This window comes from Raphanus sativus, chromosome 9 (genome assembly GCF_000801105.2).
Source record: "Raphanus sativus cultivar WK10039 chromosome 9, ASM80110v3, whole genome shotgun sequence".
NCBI lineage: Eukaryota > Viridiplantae > Streptophyta > Magnoliopsida > Brassicales > Brassicaceae > Raphanus > Raphanus sativus.
Window position 1 is genome coordinate 8548039 of NC_079519.1, and position 20179 is coordinate 8568217.

The 20179-nt window shown below is 35.7% G+C and overlaps 7 protein-coding genes across 8 annotated transcripts; 2 read left to right on the plus strand and 5 right to left on the minus strand.

Annotated features, from left to right (window-relative positions):
- Window positions 1-1028: 1028 nt before the first annotated feature.
- Window positions 1029-3094, minus strand: LOC108827578 (GTP-binding nuclear protein Ran-3). Its single transcript, XM_018601006.2, has 8 exons — window positions 2941-3094; window positions 2750-2819; window positions 2402-2458; window positions 2184-2301; window positions 1812-1901; window positions 1531-1710; window positions 1359-1436; window positions 1029-1273 (listed from the first exon to the last, which is right to left on the minus strand). The coding sequence occupies exons 1-8, from the start codon at window positions 2941-2943 to the stop codon at window positions 1204-1206; spliced, it is 666 nt and encodes a 221-aa protein (XP_018456508.1). The 5' UTR covers window positions 2944-3094; the 3' UTR covers window positions 1029-1203.
- A 2182-nt stretch (window positions 3095-5276) lies between these two features.
- Window positions 5277-6298, plus strand: LOC108823383 (small ubiquitin-related modifier 1). Its single transcript, XM_018596569.2, has 3 exons — window positions 5277-5465; window positions 5834-5983; window positions 6080-6298. The coding sequence occupies exons 1-3, from the start codon at window positions 5388-5390 to the stop codon at window positions 6161-6163; spliced, it is 312 nt and encodes a 103-aa protein (XP_018452071.1). The 5' UTR covers window positions 5277-5387; the 3' UTR covers window positions 6164-6298.
- Window positions 6299-6700: 402 nt separating this feature from the next.
- On the minus strand, window positions 6701-7798 carry LOC108823384 (uncharacterized). Of its 2 annotated transcripts, none has more exons than XM_018596570.2 (3): window positions 7640-7798; window positions 7126-7355; window positions 6701-7038 (listed from the first exon to the last, which is right to left on the minus strand). In XM_018596570.2, the coding sequence occupies exons 2-3, from the start codon at window positions 7315-7317 to the stop codon at window positions 6901-6903; spliced, it is 330 nt and encodes a 109-aa protein (XP_018452072.1). In that variant the 5' UTR covers window positions 7318-7355; window positions 7640-7798; the 3' UTR covers window positions 6701-6900. The 2 variants fall into 2 exon arrangements, with proteins under 2 accessions (XP_018452072.1, XP_018452073.1); XM_018596571.2 differs by having other exon boundaries at window positions 7126-7363; window positions 7640-7787.
- Window positions 7799-8374: 576 nt separating this feature from the next.
- Window positions 8375-9083, minus strand: LOC108828119 (uncharacterized). Its single transcript, XM_018601690.2, has 2 exons — window positions 8894-9083; window positions 8375-8828 (listed from the first exon to the last, which is right to left on the minus strand). Exons 1-2 carry the CDS (start codon window positions 8972-8974, stop codon window positions 8598-8600), a joined length of 312 nt encoding a protein of 103 aa, XP_018457192.1. The 5' UTR covers window positions 8975-9083; the 3' UTR covers window positions 8375-8597.
- Window positions 9084-9665: 582 nt separating this feature from the next.
- Window positions 9666-12634, plus strand: LOC108828121 (adenylyltransferase and sulfurtransferase MOCS3). Its single transcript, XM_018601692.2, has 11 exons — window positions 9666-9988; window positions 10459-10551; window positions 10657-10712; window positions 10843-10907; window positions 11003-11077; window positions 11163-11241; window positions 11326-11364; window positions 11458-11566; window positions 11660-11778; window positions 11865-11981; window positions 12076-12634. The coding sequence occupies exons 1-11, from the start codon at window positions 9736-9738 to the stop codon at window positions 12463-12465; spliced, it is 1395 nt and encodes a 464-aa protein (XP_018457194.1). The 5' UTR covers window positions 9666-9735; the 3' UTR covers window positions 12466-12634.
- A 30-nt stretch (window positions 12635-12664) lies between these two features.
- Window positions 12665-13764, minus strand: LOC108828122 (uncharacterized). Its single transcript, XM_018601693.2, has 2 exons — window positions 13603-13764; window positions 12665-13078 (listed from the first exon to the last, which is right to left on the minus strand). The coding sequence occupies exon 2, from the start codon at window positions 13062-13064 to the stop codon at window positions 12831-12833; it is 234 nt and encodes a 77-aa protein (XP_018457195.1). The 5' UTR covers window positions 13065-13078; window positions 13603-13764; the 3' UTR covers window positions 12665-12830.
- Window positions 13765-16466: 2702 nt separating this feature from the next.
- On the minus strand, window positions 16467-17168 carry LOC108828123 (stigma-specific STIG1-like protein 2). Its single transcript, XM_018601695.2, has one exon. It carries the CDS (start codon window positions 17112-17114, stop codon window positions 16611-16613), a length of 504 nt encoding a protein of 167 aa, XP_018457197.1. The 5' UTR covers window positions 17115-17168; the 3' UTR covers window positions 16467-16610.
- Window positions 17169-20179: the final 3011 nt, after the last annotated feature.

Below are 20179 nucleotides of genomic sequence, written 5' to 3' on the forward strand. Positions count from 1 at the left end.
ATTGTTTTGGACTTTTGTAAAAGCAAAATTCTCTGTTATTTAACTGCGTATTGGACCGAACCCCTCAACCAAGAATAAAAAATGTGTTTTGCTCAGTACATTCATTAATCTATTTGGATCCAAAACTTGTCGCTTCAAGTAAGATTTGCTCTTTGATTATAGTCTTTAGTCCTATTCTCATATGACTTCACTCAGGTCTTAGTTATAGAAATTTATGTTTAAGGATGCATAGGATGCAACTTATGTCTTTCATTTATGTGCATCCAGAGAGGCTTTCTTTTTACTTGTGTTACCTTTTTGGTGGTGGTAACTTTTTTTTTTCTTGAAGTGATCTAAGCATTTTTTCTTTCTTTTTTAATAAATATTATTTAACTCGTTAGACGAGAAATTCAAGGCCGGTTACAAGATCGATTCGAACAAAAAACTTCTAAGTCAATGTATTATAACCTAGCTTCGCCCATCCACTAGATCCGATACATTTCACTTTTATTTTATTTTTTCTCTTTCTTTTTTCTTTTCTTTTGTTAAGTGGTAACTTATTCTCTTTCTTTTTTCTTTTCTTTTGTTAAATGTGGTAACTTATTCTCCCTAGTCTCTTATCTTACGTATCAGAATTTCTTTTGTTAAATGCGGTAACTTATTCTCCCTAGTCTCTTATCTTACGTATCGGAATTTGAGTAACGCAAGTGGAGCTTCTGTTATGGGCTGTTGCCTATAATTTCATGTCTCAGTCCATGGAGATTTTGATCCTCGGATCATACAAATCTTGAAAGTTGGAGCTTCTGTTATGGGTTGTTGCCTATAATTTCATGTCTAAATTCATAGGGATTTTGATTGTCGATCATACATATCTTGAAAGTTTCAAGTCAACCTGGTTGTGTCAATAAGGATAAACATAACCATAACCATAACCAGGATGCGAGAATGGAAACAGAAGTTTTAGTGGTGATCAAGCTATAGACAAATAAGAGAGATATTTGATATCTGCATTTTTGTCTCAAATTACGAACTTTTATAGTTTTCATAACTAGAATTAAAAGGTGGGACTTAAACGGGAAAATACTAGTGACATCGATAAAAGCAAACCTCGACTTTTAAAATTCATATTTTGAACACAGAAATAAAAGTAGCACCATCAAAAAAAAAAAGAAATGATAATACTTGTGACGGAATCACATAGTGCGGAACTCTCTCTCTCTCTCCCTACTCGAAGGTGTCATCATCGTCATCAGGGAGTGGCTGACTTGCTGCCGCTGCAAGCTCCGCCTCATGCCTACAAATAGATCAAATCTTTTAGGCCGACGAAGAAAGCTTAGCGATGAAATCAGATAAAAATTTGGGTTTATTCGAAAGCTTACTGTTGCTGAGCAGCCATGTCAATCTGGACTTCTGGAGGAGCAAGTGCTGGTGATTCCACGAAGTGAAGGTTAGGATCACTGAAACAAGTAAAATGAAACTTTATCAACCTTTTTCATCCTTATAGTTAATATCTCACGAAAATTCCAATTCAGGGTTTTGTTTATTATATACCCGGCAAGTTTTCTAGCAAGGTACAAGAATGGCTTCTCGAAATTGTAGTTGCTCTTGGCAGAGATCTCGTAGTACTGGAGATTCTTCTTCCTGTGGAATGTCACCTGCTTCGCCTTCACTTGCCTGTTCTTCACATCAACTTTGTTCCCACAAAGAACAATCGGGATGTTTTCACAGACCCTGCCGCATTAATATTAACGATATCACATTTCCGTTTACCAATTTGCCACATATAGCCATCAACAAAGTCTTATATGTCGCATAATGTGTGTTGTTAATACCTGCAAAGATCACGGTGCCATGTAGGGACATTCTTGTATGTCAGACGTGCTGTGACATCAAACATGATGACGGCACACTGCCCATGGATGCTGCAACAAAACAAAACACACATTTTTGTGTCAAACAAACTATTTGAAGCAGTAAATTTATGATAATCTTTCATGCTGCTAACTACTTTAATAGGAATAGGTATCTTATTCAGCTTCACCCTTAGAACCAAGCTGCTAACACAAGACTCTATAAAGATTATAGATTTGACACTATAATATTTTAGATTGCTTTTACACCAAATTCAACCAAGGTCAGGTCCGGTCCAGGTATCATAAAGTGAATCGTATAAACAAACAGACTACAGAGAAGAGAAAACTTACTAGTAACCATCCCTTAGACCACCAAACTTCTCTTGTCCAGCAGTATCCCAGCAGTAAAACCTGATCTTTCCACAGTTAGTGAAGAAATCTAAAGGGTGAACCTCAACACCAATGGTGGCTACAATGCACAAAACAAAGTAAACATCAGAATCAGTTTGCTATCTAAAGAGATTTCATAGAATACACGAAGCCTCTCTGTCAGAGGAGGAAGAACTTACGTTCGTATTTCTTCTCAAACTCTCCAGTGAGATGTCTCTTCACAAACGTCGTTTTCCCTGTGCACATAATAATCACAACAAGGTCATCAATACACAGCCACAATTGTAGACAATCTCATCAATAAACTGCAGGATCTAGATGGACGCATCACACACTTATATATGAAGCATGGCTAAGTAACAAATCTAAGTCTACGCAAATCGAGTTTCTAATCGAAATTGAGATGCAAAATCTACAGTACTAAACGAGATCAACCTATCGAAGCAGAGATTTACGAAACTCTACAAATCGCGGTTTCTGTATATTTTTAGATTCTAAGGAAAAGAAGATGAAAGCTAGGTTGGTACCTGTGCCTCCATCACCAACGATGACGAGCTTGAAGCTAGGGTAATCGACGGTTTGCTGGTTAGGTAAAGCCTGAGAATACGTATAACACCAGATGGTAAGATATCAACAGATCAAGCGAGATCGAAGGGACTAGGATCGATCTGTGGAGGAAAGCGATAAGCGAAAGCAAGCGAGACGGAGAGAAACATACCATGGATGAAGAAACTGAAGCAGCGTGAGATCGAGAAGAGAAGAGAAGCGAGTCGAGGAGTATATATGAGAACGAGACGGCGAAAGAGTTAGGGGAGAGAGAGAGAGATAGGGTTTTTAAACAGACTTATGGCCGCTTAAGATTGACGCAAATGCTCTATAACCCGGTAATCCAGAACTGGATCCAGATCCGGATCCAGGCCCAAAATTTGCTCTTGATGCATAGCCATCGGCCCCTCGTCATTTATATTCGTTGAGCTGGTCCCTGATGGGTCCGGGTGATGATGGTTCGATGTCTCGTACGAACCAACCGGATCTATATAATTAATGTTAAGTGCATGAAAAATATGGAAAGCACTAATTTGCCTTCTATTCGGTTATAAAGAACACATTTATCATTCGTTCAATTTGAGAATACGTAAAATTCACCAACTGCCAGTGTTATTAAACCCGGACCGAACCGGCGGTCGGACCAGGTTTAACCACGAACCGGACACAAATGTGAGTTGGATTAATGCCAAAACCCAACTATAGTTGAACCGGTTAAAAACCTCTATCGAACCATTAAAAACCCGTGAACCGGCGACCCAACGAACTAGCTCAACCCTGGTTCTTGTATAAACCAAAAATTTATTAATAAAACAATTAAATTTTTCTTTTTAAAATAAAAAAATGATTCAGATTAATAAGGTAAAGCCGTCTCATCTTTTTTTTTTGAGTCTTTGACGTCTATGAAAGACTGCAACTCACGTATCTACTTCTTAAGGTATTGTTTTTGTTTCGATGATTTTAAGAATTGAAAACTTAGATTTGAAGAACTCAATCATGGTATAATTTTTAATTTTATTTTATAGTATAAATTTTTAACTAATGTGTCTATAATTTTTGTAAAGATGATGAAGATTTGGAGTGACAAAAACTTGGAGAATAAAATTTAAATATTTTTTTCTATTGATTTGAGATTTGGACTATTACATTGTTATATTACTTTTATTACATTTTTAGTTTGTTATTTTTTTAAAATTTCTAAATATTATGGTTATTGAAATATTTTATCTGATATGATCTTTTATCTTTGTAAGAATATACATATTCAAAATATCATTAAATTTAGTTTAGTCTAATCAAACTCGGATTGAACCGGATCGAACCCGGTCGAACCACATTGACCCATGACCCCAAAAAAATCCGGTTCGCTTGCCGGTCCGGTTTTAACAACACTGCCTACTGCCAATGTCTTGAAACCCGACCCTGAAACGAATGACTCTCCGGATCATTGGATCACCTGATCGACTGCGGATAAACCGCAGTTTAATAAATGAATTAATTTAATATAAAATAATATATTACATATGAAAATAAATACATAGAAACTAAAATTAAGTATTTTTTATAAAACATAAATAATAGTTTGTAATGTATATCTATTTTATGTTTAAAGAAATTTATAAAATACTTAACTCTAGTTTTTATATTTTTATTTTCATTTGACATACAAAATAACAAATAACTTAGATTATTTAGAAAAAAAATTGTAAAGAGTTCAGATTTATGACATCTTACAAAAATATCAAGATTCATTTTTTTATAAATATTATATGTCTAATGTGAATAGTCAAATTAAACTATTATATGTAAAACATAGTAAACGAAGTTTGTGATAGACAAAATAATCAAAAAAAGAAGAAAAAAAAGAAAAAAAAGATACAACGTTGACAGAAGTTAGAAGAGTAGACGATAATAAAACTGAAAAACATAACTTCTTAATTAAAAATTTTAAAATACAAAATAGATTTTAAAACATAATTGAAAACTAAAAAAATATAAGTAAGAGTTATCTAGTGGTTCAACGGGTAATCGGATTCCGGTTTTAGTGTTTTTCGCGGATTTTTTGGATTTTTAAATATTAGTTTTTAACAAAACTCAAACTAATTTTTTTTTGGGTCACCGAATTTACCGGTTTAACCATGGATCCGGATCGGATTTAAAAAAAACAAGTTTTCGAAGTAACTAGATGAAGGTGATATTTTCAACACTTGAAAATAGCGAGCGCTTGTAATACCTACAACTCGATATTACCAAACTTCTACATCTAAAATCCAACATCGTATATCAAATGGTTTTAGCCTTTAGGCTCTCGTCAGAGGAGTAACTAACTAGCTAACTACTAAACCACATGTGAGCCCGTTTGGTCTAAATCAGCCCACTACGGGTTCTAGATTAAAACGACAGCGTCTCAGATACGGATTCGAAGTTCTCTCAGCCGTCAGATGATATGCGACCAATGACCATCAACCGTTGGATAAAGCCAACAAGAATCCGATGCGACCAAGAAGTGGTTTCAGTCTTCTTATTTATTCTCTCTCTCTTTCTCTCTATCTCAATTCTGCAATCGCGGCGAATCTCTCTCAGGACTTGATCGTAGGTTTTGATCTGATAAAAAGGAAGATGTCTGCTACTCAGGAAGAAGACAAGAAGCCCGGTGAACAAGGAGGAGTTCACATCAATCTCAAAGTCAAGGGCCAGGTTTTTTTCCCTCTAGGGTTTTTGGTTTCTCTCGAAATCCAGTGACGTTGATTTAGATTCGGCCTCTTATCTGTAACATATGTAGAACTTTCATGGGCATATGTGTCTAAAAGGAATCGTTTTTAAAAGTTTCTGGAAAGCTGTGTTAGTTCATTGATTGATAAAGTCTTAAGCTTTGTGTATGAGTTGCTTACAGAGGCAGAGATTCTTGTTTAGGCGTGGCTTAAATCGAAATTTTGGAAAACAACATAGAGATTTGCTTTGAGAGTTGTGATTAGCGTTTTGTTTCATTAAAGCTTTTCGCTTTTTATGCAAATTATACGGTCTTGATCTTTTTTTTTTGTTCTTGATTTGGTGATGATGCATAGGATGGAAATGAAGTCTTCTTTAAGATCAAGAGGAGCACTCAGCTGAAGAAGCTTATGAACGCTTACTGCGACCGTCAATCTGTGGATCTCAACGCAATTGCTTTTTTGTTTGATGGGCGTCGTCTCCGTGCTGAGCAGACTCCAGATGAGGTCCTATCACATATCACACTCACTCTTATCTCTAGCTTTTTTCCGTTTTTCGAATTGGTATCATTTACTAAACCATGAATCTTACACTTTTACCAGCTTGATATGGAAGATGGAGATGAGATCGATGCAATGCTCCATCAGACCGGTGGTGTTGCAAGTGGAGGCATGTATCTGTTCTGATTTTAGTTGGTCTTTTATGGTTTTCGATAATATGTTGTGACATATAATTAATGGACAGTTTTCAATAAGACGATGGTGACATTATTATTAGATCCTATGATAACAATACCAATGGAATGGGCTTTGATTTGTGGATTTTCTATTATTGATTGAAGTAGTAGCTTAAACTAAAAGCTACTTTCGCCGAGTTTGGTAGTTGAATAATGTTGATCCCCATCCCATGTCTGCTTGGAGTCCGGTCATGTTGATGACACTGTGTTCTGCAGTGGCGAACAGAAATGGAGGGGAAATATCAGTGCGAACTTTGCCCTAACAATCCATAAGCTGTTCCTCTATGCAGAGCTTATCTGTTTCTGTACGGCCATTGCAAGGAATACTTTGCAGCTTTGGATTACAACGAGCTGTGGGTGCTAGACGCGACAACAATTATGATTTCACGGTGTATTTAGAGATTTACGAGTTCAGTTCAGAGACGAAAGAGTGGAGTATGGTGAGAAGCTCGAGAGGAAAATATATGTTCTGTATACTCACAGAAAGTAACCAAACTGATGGATTCGAGATTTGACAAAATGAGAGTAAACATACACAAGTACCCAGTGTTACACAAAGAGGAACCAAATTCACTGATAAACGAAATTGTCTTATCGCGTCTAGACTACTTATGACTTCCCTCACAAGTGTAAGTGGAGCTTAAACAAAGTGACGGTTGAAGAGCGCTACCATCTTCTTGAAAATCCTCAAGACATGTTGGATGAGCCAGTTGCAGGGCTTGAATGACTGACAACAAGCGGCGGGCGGAGAGCTTTGTGGTTGGCTTCAGCTTCTTTGCGAGCTTTGAACATCTCCTCTGTCTCAACAACAACCATCCTTTTAACCTGCTCAGAGGGTATCACCAACACGTTTGAGAGAGGAACATGATCGACATGTGAAAAATGCCACAAAAATAAAATAAAAAGAGAGACCTGTTGAATCATTCCTCTAATGGAAGAAGTGTTGGAGTGAAGAACAGTGCGATGGCATCTGCGGAGTCCCATAGCCTCGAGTGTACGCCTGTGGAGCTTCCTGGTTCCAGGGAGACCTCTCACTAAGGTTATGTACAAGCTCTCGCTCCACTTAATGGGAACCTGTGCTTTGAATGCTCTAAACCCACTCATCCTTTTTTTATGTCTCCCCCCTTTGTAACCACCAATCTCTGTAAAGCTTAAAAGAAGTACATTACTGAAACATTGAGTTAAAACTTCTCCAGAATCTTAGCCATTTGGTAATAGAGATCAATCAAACAATCAGCTTCAATTTCAATAAGAAAAGATTAAATCAAACTAGTTCTTAGCATGGATCCCTTTGATGGATCAGAAGAAATAATGCAGAGACGGGATCAAGGATTTAAAACCTAATCAGATTTGATCACCTCAAAGCGATGAGAAGAGTTGAATTAAGTGAGATATGGAAGAGGCAATCGGAATCAGAAAGAGATACCTGGAAGAAACAGAGGTGTAAATTCCGGTGACGGAGGATTGACTCTAAGGCGGCGAACAGAGCTCGGAAAATCTGTAAGCTTCCCGTTTGGCTAAGGGTTTTTGGCGAACGTGTACATCGGCTTAAGATCCAGTGTTGGGTTCTATCTAGGCCCACTAATTAATCCCACGAATCCAATTAAACTGGATCCTCTTTTGTCTTTAGCTTTTTTCTTTTTAATATATGTATCTTATTTGACCCAAAAAAAAATATGTATCTTTACATTTTTATCAGTCTTGAAGTAATATTATATATTATTAAATAGTTACTTTCAGTTGTCAATAAAATAGTCTTCTAAAAAACAACCAAATTAGATTTTTTTTTTTGAAAATTTTAATATTAAATTTTTATTTTGAAACCCAACTCCCAAGATTGCACCCATTAACTTTAAATCCTAAATTTAGATTAGTTAACTATTTATATTTAAATTTTAATGAAATCTGTTTTTGGGTCATTTTTCTTCTTAAAAAATATTTTGTGAAAAAACTAAAAAGAACTATATATCCTAAAGAATTTCTCTTGATTTGTACTGGTTTTACTTTTTAATTGGTAAGCCATTTTTATTTTTCTCAAAATAAAATAAATTATAAAAATACTACAACTTAGTTTATTATCATGATATATATTTTTAACTACGTACAGACAAACAAACAAAAAACTACAAAATATTTTATAGGAGCAGCAACAAACATAGAATAAATTAAACTAATGAAACTAACAAACAAGCCGATAATAATTGACAAGAAAACAAAGCAACAATGCTTCTATACTCGAGAGATATATACAAAAGCACACTACTATATTATTATTACAAAAAAACATATATTATCATCTATTCATCTGTCCATATCTACAATGATACTAACAAGTACATGCCCTTCATCATGTTCATTTAGAAGTGTTAATAGGTAAACCATCATCATTCATCATCATCATTTTCCTTCTTGTGAGAGTCTCTACTCTCTTCCTTCTGTCGAAACTCCTTTCTCACTTTCGTTTTCCCTGCCTCAGAATCATTGGATACGTATTTGGTCGCCGCTGCTCCGTCGTACGTCTTCTTCACCGTCTGGCTAGCAACACCTTGTCTTGTGAACTCCTCCGCTGTTGAAGGAGCTCTTCCTTCTTCCCTCCCACCACTCGCACTTCCTCTCTACATGTAGATAAAATTTTAAAATCCATACAATTTATTTCAATAGGATCATTGAGTATATATACCTTAAGATAAAGAGAGTTAAGACATGATGATGTTATATTAGTCTTGGTAATTAGTTTCGGATACACATAAGCTCTCAACATTTTGATTTTTTTTTCTTTGGGGAGGTCTCTCTCTTTAAAACTGCAAGTAAGATCAGATCAAACCATAGATGGAGTTTATCTGGTCACTTTACTTTATGAGTTGGGTTCTCTCCTATTAGAATAGTTTATGTATGATGGGTGTCTCATCAACGGGGTTATGATTATGATGCCACGTGTGGTGTCTTACGTGTTATAATGATGGGCCGTAGTTTAAATTTTTGATGGGTTTCGAGATCGACCCACACATGATCTTAATAAGTCATGAAACAGTGACCATGGTTTCGGCTTTGGATATTATTTGCAGCATTGGTCATCAATGCCTTCATGTCAGAGCGCGGACCACATACAAGAACGTCCAGACATGTGATGGGAGTCGTGGTTTGGTACATTGACCATATCCCAAGTTGACGTGAAGAAGATAGACAAGTGAAGACGAATCAAAGTACATTCAACATGAACAAGAATCTGCACCTGCAATGCTCAATTACAAATTTGAGAAGCAATTCTTGTATTTTGCTACAAAATTTGTTATAATTAAGTGCACCAAATTTTAGCTCAAAAAAAAAAAACTTGTTATAATTAAGGAAAAAGCCGTACCAATATCGTATTTTTGTCCGTAAAGAAACAAAAACGCGCCGTTATGTGACACGTGGGCACAGATTCAAAACACCAATGAAAAAACAGTCAACGTATTATCCCGTTGACTAACGTTGTCCTCTTTTACTGCTTACTCTAGGGTTCCTCTGTTTAACATCGGTGGGATGGAGGCGAACGGTGGCGAAATCGTCCGTGAACTGAAAGAGCTAAAGCTACAGAAAGCCGAAATCGAGCAACGTATCTCTGCTCTCGAAGCAAAGCTCCATGAGACGACGGCGGCGGTTGAACGGTGCGATGCCGTGTCTAACGGCTGCTCTGTTCCAACGGAGATTGAACACGGGCTTGAACATGGGATGTCTCCTGATCAGATTTACCGTTACAGTCGCCAACTGTTACTCCCTTCCTTTGGTGTTGAAGGTACTACTTTGCTCTCAAACACTCAAATGCAACTCTTACTACCCTTCAATTTTCTGTTTATTTGAACTGTCTTTCTGGATTCAGCTAGTGACGATTAGAGCTGAAAGATGGAAACTATGTATTCGGTTTCTTCTGTTTCTCTTTGACTGTCTTGATTTCACTTGTAAATTTTGGATCTTTTTTGAAGATAAACTTAATGATATTTGAATGATATCTACTATGAAGCTTAGTTTTAAGGAAAAAAGGAATAGTATTTGTTGGTTCTTTTGATAAAACTTTTGGAAATTATAAGGAAATAGGTTATATATATCTCCTCTGGTGTATAATGTTAAGGCGAAGTGATATGTTGCCTGTGGATATATGCATTTTATCAATACCTGGTTTGCTTGTTTACTCTGTGCTAATGTCTTTCTCAAAACCAATCTTTGTTGACCCGTTTCTGCTCTGTGTGTGTGTATGTTTGAGTTTAGGGCAGTCAAATCTCTTGAAGTCTTCGGTTCTAGTCATTGGAGCTGGAGGGCTTGGTTCACCTGCTTTATTGTATCTCGCAGCTTGTGGTGTTGGTATGTTTTTTACACTCTATCTAACTTGTATATCAATAGAATTACTTTTTTTCTTTCTCCCTTGATTATGATTTGCTCACCATCTTTTCTATTGTATCCTTCTAGGTCGCTTGGGTATCATCGATCATGATGTTGTAGAACTCAACAATATGCATAGGCAGGTACGATTTGTAGAAAAAATCTCCTCTGGCAGCTCTTTCTTTTTCTTGCCACTTTCTCTGGTTTGGCAGGTGAACAAAAGATACTACCTTTTTGCTGATTACTATCTCTTATGATTTGTTTATCCTCCAGGTTATACACACGGAAGCATTTATTGGTCATCCCAAAGTGAAATCTGCTGCTACTGCTTGTCGCTCGTAAATTCAAGCACCCCCTGAGAAATAATATACTTTTGAGACCTATGCTCACCCCTACCCTCTTGGTCTAATCACTGTGTTTTTTTCACATCCAGAATAAACTCGACGATCAAGATTGATGAATATGTGGAAGCTCTTCGCACATCCAATGCTTTGGAAATCCTCAGCCAGTATCCTTTGATATGTACACATGCTTCAGGAAGATGCAGTAGATTATTAAATATGGTTATTTGTTTCCTTGACTGGCTAAATTAGATATGATATCATAGTAGATGCAACCGACAACCCTCCGAGCCGTTACATGATCAGCGATTGCTGTGTTCTCTTAGGAAAGGTGAAGCTGTCTTATGATTTCTCTTTTATTTCCATGTTTATACATAGTCATAGTCAGAAGCATTGACGTGTGACTTATATACAGCCTTTGGTGTCTGGTGCTGCGCTTGGAATGGAGGGGCAGGTATGTTATATATGACAAACTAAGTTGTTGTGTTGTGTTACTCATTGTATAGATGTTAAGCTACCCTTTTGATTTCCTTTTCTTGTATGCAAGCTTACTGTCTATAATCATAAAGGAGGCCCGTGTTACCGTTGTCTATTTCCAACTCCTCCACCGACAACAGCGTGCCAAAGATGTTCTGATAGTGGAGTTCTTGGAGTAGGTACATGAATGGCGGTTGCTCTTTCTTTTTCTTTCTAGTGCAAGACAAGTCTCTACAGTTTCTTTATTCTTGAAATGCGTTTTGTTCTCTCAGTTCCGGGTGCGATTGGTTGTCTACAAGCGCTAGAGACTATTAAACTCGCGAGCATGGTGGGCGAGCCACTCTCTGAACGGATGCTTCTTTTTGACGCTTTATCTGCAAGAATCCGCATTGTAAAGTTTTAACACTTTGCATTTTATTCTTCTTCATTAAACTCATTCTATAGTTAAAAAACTAATTAAGTCTAGAGTTTGCACAGGTCAAGATCAGAGGCAGGTCAGCCCAATGCACAGTCTGTGGAGACAATTCATCTTTCAATAAGCAGCAGTTCAAGGATTTCGACTATGAGGAGTTCACTCAGTTTCCTTTGTCTGCGGTATTGTTCTCTGTTTCTTTCTTTTCTCGCAGCCATTGTTCTTGTTTCCAACAACATTTTCAGATATCTTTAACCTGCACCGGTTTGATCACAGGACCCGTTGAACCTTCTTCCTGCGGAATCAAGAATCAGCAGCAAAGAATTCAAAGAAATCCTTCAGAAGAAGGAAAGACATGTTCTTCTGGATGTTCGACCTTCTCATCACTATAAGATAGTCTCTCTCCCGGACTCACTCAACATCCCTCTTGCAAACTTAGAGGCTCGGTTAAACGAGCTTACTTCAGCTCTGAAAGAAAAGGAATATGGCTGTGTTAACACCGGATCTTCCACAAATGCGAGCCTCTACGTTGTTTGCAGGCGTGGGAATGACTCACAGAGAGCTGTTCAGTATCTTCGTGATTGGGGTTTCAGTTCAGCTAAGGATATAATTGGAGGACTGGAGGCTTGGACAGCCGATGTCAACCCCAACTTCCCCAGTTACTAGAAACATGTATCACACTAGATATGTCATGTTACCCTGTTTGAATTACCTTGTCAGTGTTTTGATCTTTGTAGTTTGATTCTTTCAGAAGAAAAGTCTTTATTGATGTTTTGCAACCGTATGAAACCCTGTCTGAATTACATGCTGAGTTTTAAATGTTATGTTTGATACCTTGTTGTTTGGTTTGATCATACGAAACAAATAGTGAATGATTCAAACTTCATAGATGTTTGTAAACAACAGTGAGACTCCAGAACTGTGAAAATCAAACAGGAAAAGTAAAAGCAAGGTTCATAGTGCCTTGTATAAATGAAAAGCCTTTCCTTTTTCAGATTGTTTTTTTTGAGGAAAGGTAAACAAGAGTTGGACTACTTCTTCTGGTTCTGGATGTTGTTGTTGTCATGGGTAGGTTCTTCCTCTTGCTCGTTAAACCTACGCTTGAACTTTGCAATCTGACCAATGCTCTGAGCCAGCTGACGCTTAGCACCAAAGTGATAGACTTTGCCAACATGGTGGATTCTAGTCATCATGACGTGCATCAATCTACCGCTCTGTGTCACATAAGAGATCCATTGCATCTGTGGATGTATTCCCTTCTTCATTGTCCAACAACAACCTACAAAACCAAAAAAAACAACCATTCTTTCTTCAGTTTCTGTTTAGATCCATCCATCTAGCCCTTAAAACATTCGATGTATATATATATGAACATTGTTAAGGTTCACTAAAGATTGATGAAGCAAGCAAATGGCCATATGTTAAGAGATTACAAAAAAAATGTAGTGACAAGGAATTAGTCGCAAGCTATTCATCTCTATCATGATTCCATGTACTACTTTCAAGTATCCCATATTTCTACCATATGGCAAACAAAACAAAAACATTAATTTTGGATAAATATCCATAGTCGTAAACTTCTGATTTCTTTTAGGCATTTTATCGAACACCTACGAGGCATGTCCTTAGTGAGTGAAATAGCTAAGACATTTTCGACGGTTTCAAAACCTAGAATCAGGGTTTTTATTTTATAATTGAGATCGGTGGGTTGAGCTTAAGCCGAACGGGCCAAGAAAGAAAAAACACAGAAAACCATAAACTTGAGGATGAATCCGACAGAGAGAGAGAGAAAGAAGCACTTACGGGAGTAAAGGTATAAGCTTCGAGAGTTATGGAGTCAGTTCTACCTTCGTGAATGGTGATGCAGAGGAGGAGGAGGAGGAGGAGGAGGAGGAAAGTGTCTGCTCTTTGCTTGCTTGCCTTTTTGCCTCACCACTCCAATAGATCCGATTAGGGCCCAAAATAAAAGCCTCGAAGAAGTCCCTCTTATTCGCTTAGAGTGTCCCCACATAATATCACAACCAGCTAACTCCAATGGTTTTTTTTTGTTTTCCTTCAAAATAAAGTAACTCTCTTTAATAGAATTGAATTCTATTTTAGTAATATTTTATTTTAGTAATGTTCTAACGGTATTTTATTTTTCATTATATAGAGTAAATTATTTTTTTATATAATGAAAAATAAAATACCACTAGAACATAGAATAGGATTGAAAATGCTCTAAATTACCAAATAATCTATTCTATTAATTTTGCTGTATGACTAATTGATGTATGTTGTGTCCACCAATTAACTTTTCACGTCATATACTTGAAAATGAAACCATAACTAACTACATCTAAATATCCGGGATCCATTAATTCTAACTGCATCTAAATATTTTATTTAATCAAATATACGTGCATCAAATTCTTTTATAATTGCATCAGAATATGTTAGCAAATGGGCCTGGTATGAGTTATTATTTCCAAAGCACGGGCCTAATGTATAGTTTGTTGATTATAGGTCTGGCCTGACCGAAATTAATATATCCCTAGATTTTTTTTTGTCTTAATTTAGTTTTTATATTTGTGTTTTCTCTGTGATTGTATTTGTATTTTTTTTCTAATCATATTTGTGTATAATCTTAATCAAAAAATTTATTAAATAATAGCAATTTACAAATTAATCCGGTATATTGCCGGTCGAATCCGCCAACCTGCGGATCATATAAACAAAATTGAAATCTTCGGGTTGGCGGGTTCGACCGGCAATATACCAGATCAATTTTTAAATTGCTATTATTAATAAAATATATTTTGATTAAGATTTATACACAAATATAATTACAAAGAAAAATACAAATATAACCACAAAGAAAACACAAATATGATAATTATATTAAAACAAAAAATATACCCGTCCTTCAAAGGGCGGGTCAGAATCTAGTATTATTTTAATTGTATAGAGTCTCTCCTCAAACTGCTCTTTCTACTCAATTCTCACCTGCATTCTGCTCCTTTGTATCATCTTGGTTACTCATTACTTTTTTTTTGCTAAAATTTGTTGAGTTACTCATTACTTGCATCTTCAAGAAAATGTTTTGCATTGAAACACAAAGAACTAGTGTTAATGCCAATGGGTCAAGTGATTCTTCTTTACATTAATAATATATAGCTGCTACAAAAAGAGCCTCCAGCAATAACGTTAGAGCCGAACTTGTATATAGTTTCATAAAACATTTGAATGGGGATTTTCACCCTGTTTCCATTTTTGTGTATGTACATATGTGTTTATGTGTTTATTATTTATATGTCTAAGAGCATCTCCAGCAATTTCCAAAATTTTAAAAGAGGGTTCCACCTAAAATAAAGGGATAAAGGAGTAATTCTCCGATAGTGATCTTTAACTATTTTTCTAATTTGTTTCAGTATATTATATTTAATCCTCAGAATTATCAATAATTATATTAATATAATCATTAAACATTCAAAAATCAATAAAACATACTATTTTTAAAAAAATATAATGTTATGTACTAAAATATGATATGAAAAAAGTCTTTTATACAATTACGAGACGTGTATAGTTACGAAGACTAAATTAGAAAATAAATAGTGTTTTAATAGTTTCAACAGTGCCCCTCAAATTTAAAGATGTACTATTCATTTCTTTAAAATTGAGAGAATGAGAGGTTGTTGGAGTATAATTTTTTTTTTTTTAAATGAGGGGATAACGGACAAAGGAAACACAATAAAAAGTTACGGTTCAGAACAGAATATTAAGATGGTCATAAACTCACAGATAGTTATGATTTAAATGATAACAAAACTTCCACAGTTTTTTGTATATTAAAAATATTTATAAATAAGAACTGGAATAAACTATTCTTCTAAATTAAGCTGTGAAACAGTCTTTTCAACTTATTCTCGTTAGTCATTTATTCACAAAAAAAAAATTATTGATTTTCAGTTACAAATACAAATTGTAACTTTTAAACAAATCTTATGTCGCTTATTTATCTGAATCTGCAATTATTTTTTTTGAAAAAGTTTTATAGTCATTTCTATAATTTAAAAGCTTATGTATAATAAACATATCTTTTCGAATATAGCTTTCTATATACAGAGTAGCCGGGTTTGGACATTATTTTGAAACATTTTAATGGGTCCTCTCGATATATCAGCACATCTCAAATGTTTTGATTGTGGCCAATTTTTTCTTGAGGCATGGTCCTGACCATGGGGTTGGCTAAAATGACTTGGAAAGAATGCACAACAACTTCCATCAAAGAAGAAGACAAATTGCTAATGTCAAAAGCCCGCCAAAGACTCAGTATGAAAAGCAATTAATGGAGTCTTCTACATTTTCTTATATCACCTATCAGTTTTTTTTCTACAACTATGTCATCTGAGTTTGCACACATCATATTTACTTTTATGTTTATCTGTAAATGTCGAGATGTGCTGATATATCGAGAGGAAAGAGATTTTATTTTATGTATTTATAAGTATAACAACATTATCCATGATATTAACTGGAGTGTATATAATAATACACACTCTTATATAAACTTATTAAAAACAGCAGATGACTGGAAACGAGGATGTTCCGTTTTATTCGTAGACATTAAAAATAGAAAAATGATCTCTTTTTATATACCCCTCAAAACATTATGAGAATCCAAAAATACACACAACACTTGATTAATTATGAAGTAATAATTAATTGGACCAACCATTTAGCGTCCATGTAAATAAATCAACCGTATATTTTACTTAAATTTATTTTTTTACGCTTTTCTTTTTTTACGATAATGAATGATTGATTCGTTACGCGTAGTTACAGAGACCGTAGACGCAGAACTCGCCAAGATTGCATCTATGGTTACACTCACCGCAATGGCGCTTATCGTAAGCCACGTAAACGCACTGACCGCGACAACATGTTTGCCCGAATTTGCACTTGTTCTTACACGCACCGCAGTTTTTGTCGTCGGTGGATAGATCCATACACTTGTTGTTGCAACAAACCATTGTAGAGTTTGCTCCGGTGCTGTAATAGCTGCTGCTGCAGATATCTGGCTCCTTATTGCAATGGTCAGCTGCATTAGGGTTGCGGGCTTTAGGTCCTTGACCCTGGTCGTCGACTTTTTGGGCCAAGAAGCGACTTGGTCTGATCATTACCGCTCCTGTCGGTGTAAGATCCTTAAAAGGGTCTTCGAGAGAAAGTGTTGCGGTCGTGGTGGTGGTTTTAGTGGTCGTGGTGCTAATGACGCCGACCGTGATGGCGATTGTTAATGCCATTGTCACGAGTATCTTCATGAATTGAACCATTTCTCTCTTGATCTATGAGTGTGTTGGTGAGTAGAGCTCGAGAGATATAGAGATAGTTCTTCGTTTCTTCTTTGTCTCCTTCTTCCTCTTCTTATTTTGTTGTTTATGTGAATGTGGAGAGGAAGAGATCAAAATTGTGTTGTGAGAAATTGAGGAGAGGGTGGACTTAGGGTTTATAGTTGTGATCGAGACGAGTTGACGCGTGAAATGTGGTTAAAAAGGCAAAGAAAGGTTTCAAGCGATCTTTTTTTTTATCGGGGAGAGGGGCGTATCATTCTTTAATTCTCATTTCAGTTGGATACCATTTTATGGGCATGTACATGCACATGCTTATTTGCTTACGTTGAGGTACATATACGCGTTTATAAAAGAAATTAAAATGCAATTATTTAAGTAAAAACTTGCTTGGTAATTGAAATAAAACGAGTTAATCTTAGGTATACTGTAACATCCTGAGTTGTGATGCATCCGTTTATGATTTCAGAGTTAAGCATGTTTAAGCTGGAGTAGTGGTGCTTGAGCTGGAGTAGTGGAATGATGGGTGACCTATCGGAAAGTGATTAGCGATAGCGTGTGACTGAAGCTAAAGCACGGAGAAATATCACGTGGTGATTGTAGGGTCAGTAAACAATGATTTGTTCTTTTTTCTCTTGCGTTATATTGAATGCCTTTTAATTTGATTTGATTTGATTTGCGGTGGAGTATTTGAGTTCATCACAAATCCTTGTGTTTAAGCATTGCATTTTAGAATACATTGTGGTAGTGAATGTTTTTAACGTTGTTGTAGTGATACTATGATGAGCACTGTGTTTTTACATCTATAGAAAATGGCTATCCGATTAGAAGATTTACTTTTTCCTTGTCAAAGAAAATCTAGGAAGAAAATTTCAACTATATAAATATGACATACAAAATAAGAAAAAAATCAAATAACTTTTACGTTTATATGGGTGACGAACCATGAGTGAATCCCTCGCATCGCCTCATGGGCCGGTCCGAGCTGATTAAGGCGAGATGCAAGGCGAAGCAAAGGCGTTCATCTTAGTTATATTTATTTATAATTTTAAGTTATTTAATAATTTTACATTTTTTTGTCAAAGACCGCGAATCATTGATTTATATTTTCTAAATTAAGCAAATGGCAGCTATACATCCTCTAATAGACAGTTGCTTTAACTTGAATTCTAAAATTCGACCCTTAATTATACGCCCAATCAAACACGATTATATATTTTAGTATAAATGAAAGGCCATTGTACATTGTAGTTTGTAGCAATAAAATATTAAGACGAAGGTTAAGTCAAAAAGTTAAAAATATTTCACATTTCAAACAAACAAAAAGTTTTTATTTCGATAAATATTAGCGAGCTCGTAAAAGCTTAAAAGTGCATTTCTTCATCACCACAAACCCTATGTTCATATAAGAAAACATGTTTGGTTTAAAAATTCAATTTAATCTTATGAACCATCTAATATGGTCATGTGAAACTCGTGAAATAGAAACATACCGAACCGAATCAAATAATGTGCGATGTAGGTATTAAGTTAAAGTTATTAAGCTAAAGTGAACCAAGAGATTAATGGGTAACCAAACTAGTGAGTTGTGAATATATCGAAGGAAAATCTTGACTAAATTAAGTGGTCAAATTACGTCCACAAATCTCAGAATCAGTGTTTGTTTATAGTTCAAGAAACCGTGGATAGAGGTCAACGCTTTGCTAGGAACTATGTACGAACTTTACGTCACAAAGGTCAACACCACTCCCTTGCTGTCTATTGGTTATTTCCTGACCTATACGATAATCTACTGTTTCTCTAAGATATCTTTCTGTTGCATTAACTATCAAGCCACACGCAAACTTCCTTTTACATTAGTGACATAGTATCTATTGATTGAGAGTTTAATACGCACTAATTTATCATGATTATTAGCACTACTATATGTTAAAGTATGTGCTATTGAAACTCGTGAAAACAATGTGTGATGATATAGGTAGGCTGTTCACACAAGAGATTGCATATTCCTATTAGCCTCATTAATTTACACAAAGGGAGCTTCCATTATTTTACCATTCGAATATCTAGACAAATTTATTGCAAGTGACCAAACGTCGGTGTCCATGGGTCAGGTAAGGTTTCACCCGCATTTAGCCCGTCAGGTTCTATGGTTTGCTTCAGTTTTTCTTTTTGAACAAGGAGAACACTTTCAAGCTTCTGCCTTCTTGGTAATGTGGTATTTTTTCACGTGATGATAGTGAGTATAATGTATAACTGTTTTCAATATGTCTTAGTAATGGAAGAAAATGATGGGAAAATTCAACTTCTCCAAATTCAAACACATAACTTAGTTTTATTAAATGTGTTTTTTATTATTTTTATTTTTATTATTAAATTATTTTATTATATTTTCAGTTTATTATTTTTTTTTTTAAATTCAAACATTATGATTATTGAAACAATTTTTTCAAATTTTCTAAACATTATAGTTATTAAAATATTTTAATTAATAACATGATCTATCTTTATAAAGATATATGCACATTATTACAAAATAAAATCATTACATTTAGTTCAAAACAATTAAATCCGATCGGACGTGCAAAAAAATCGAGGTTCATTAGCCGGTGTGGTTTGAAAAGCACTGACACAAACCTTCTCCTCTCATAAGGCAATCAAAAAGTGTATGAAACGACGTCATCTAGTAAAGAGACCTCTTTTGAAGTCGTCATCACAATTCCAATTCCAATTTACACAGACAAATTCAAAATCATCAACGCATCTGGAGATTGTCGGCCGTTACGCTCTCTTCTTCGACGATGATTCGATGCCTAACCTTCGTCAACTCCCTGACGGCGCCCGTTGACTGGAACAGCCTTTTTATTGACCGGAATGATGTTCGTCACCTCCTCCACATATCAAGCGCTGCCGTTCGGTTTCCGACGACCACGACTTGGAATCGGACCTCGATCACGAGGGTTATCTTGATTTACCGGCGGAATCTCCATCTATGAGAGCGGTAAGGATGATGAATGAACTCCGTTTATCTTAGATTTGGCAGACAGAAT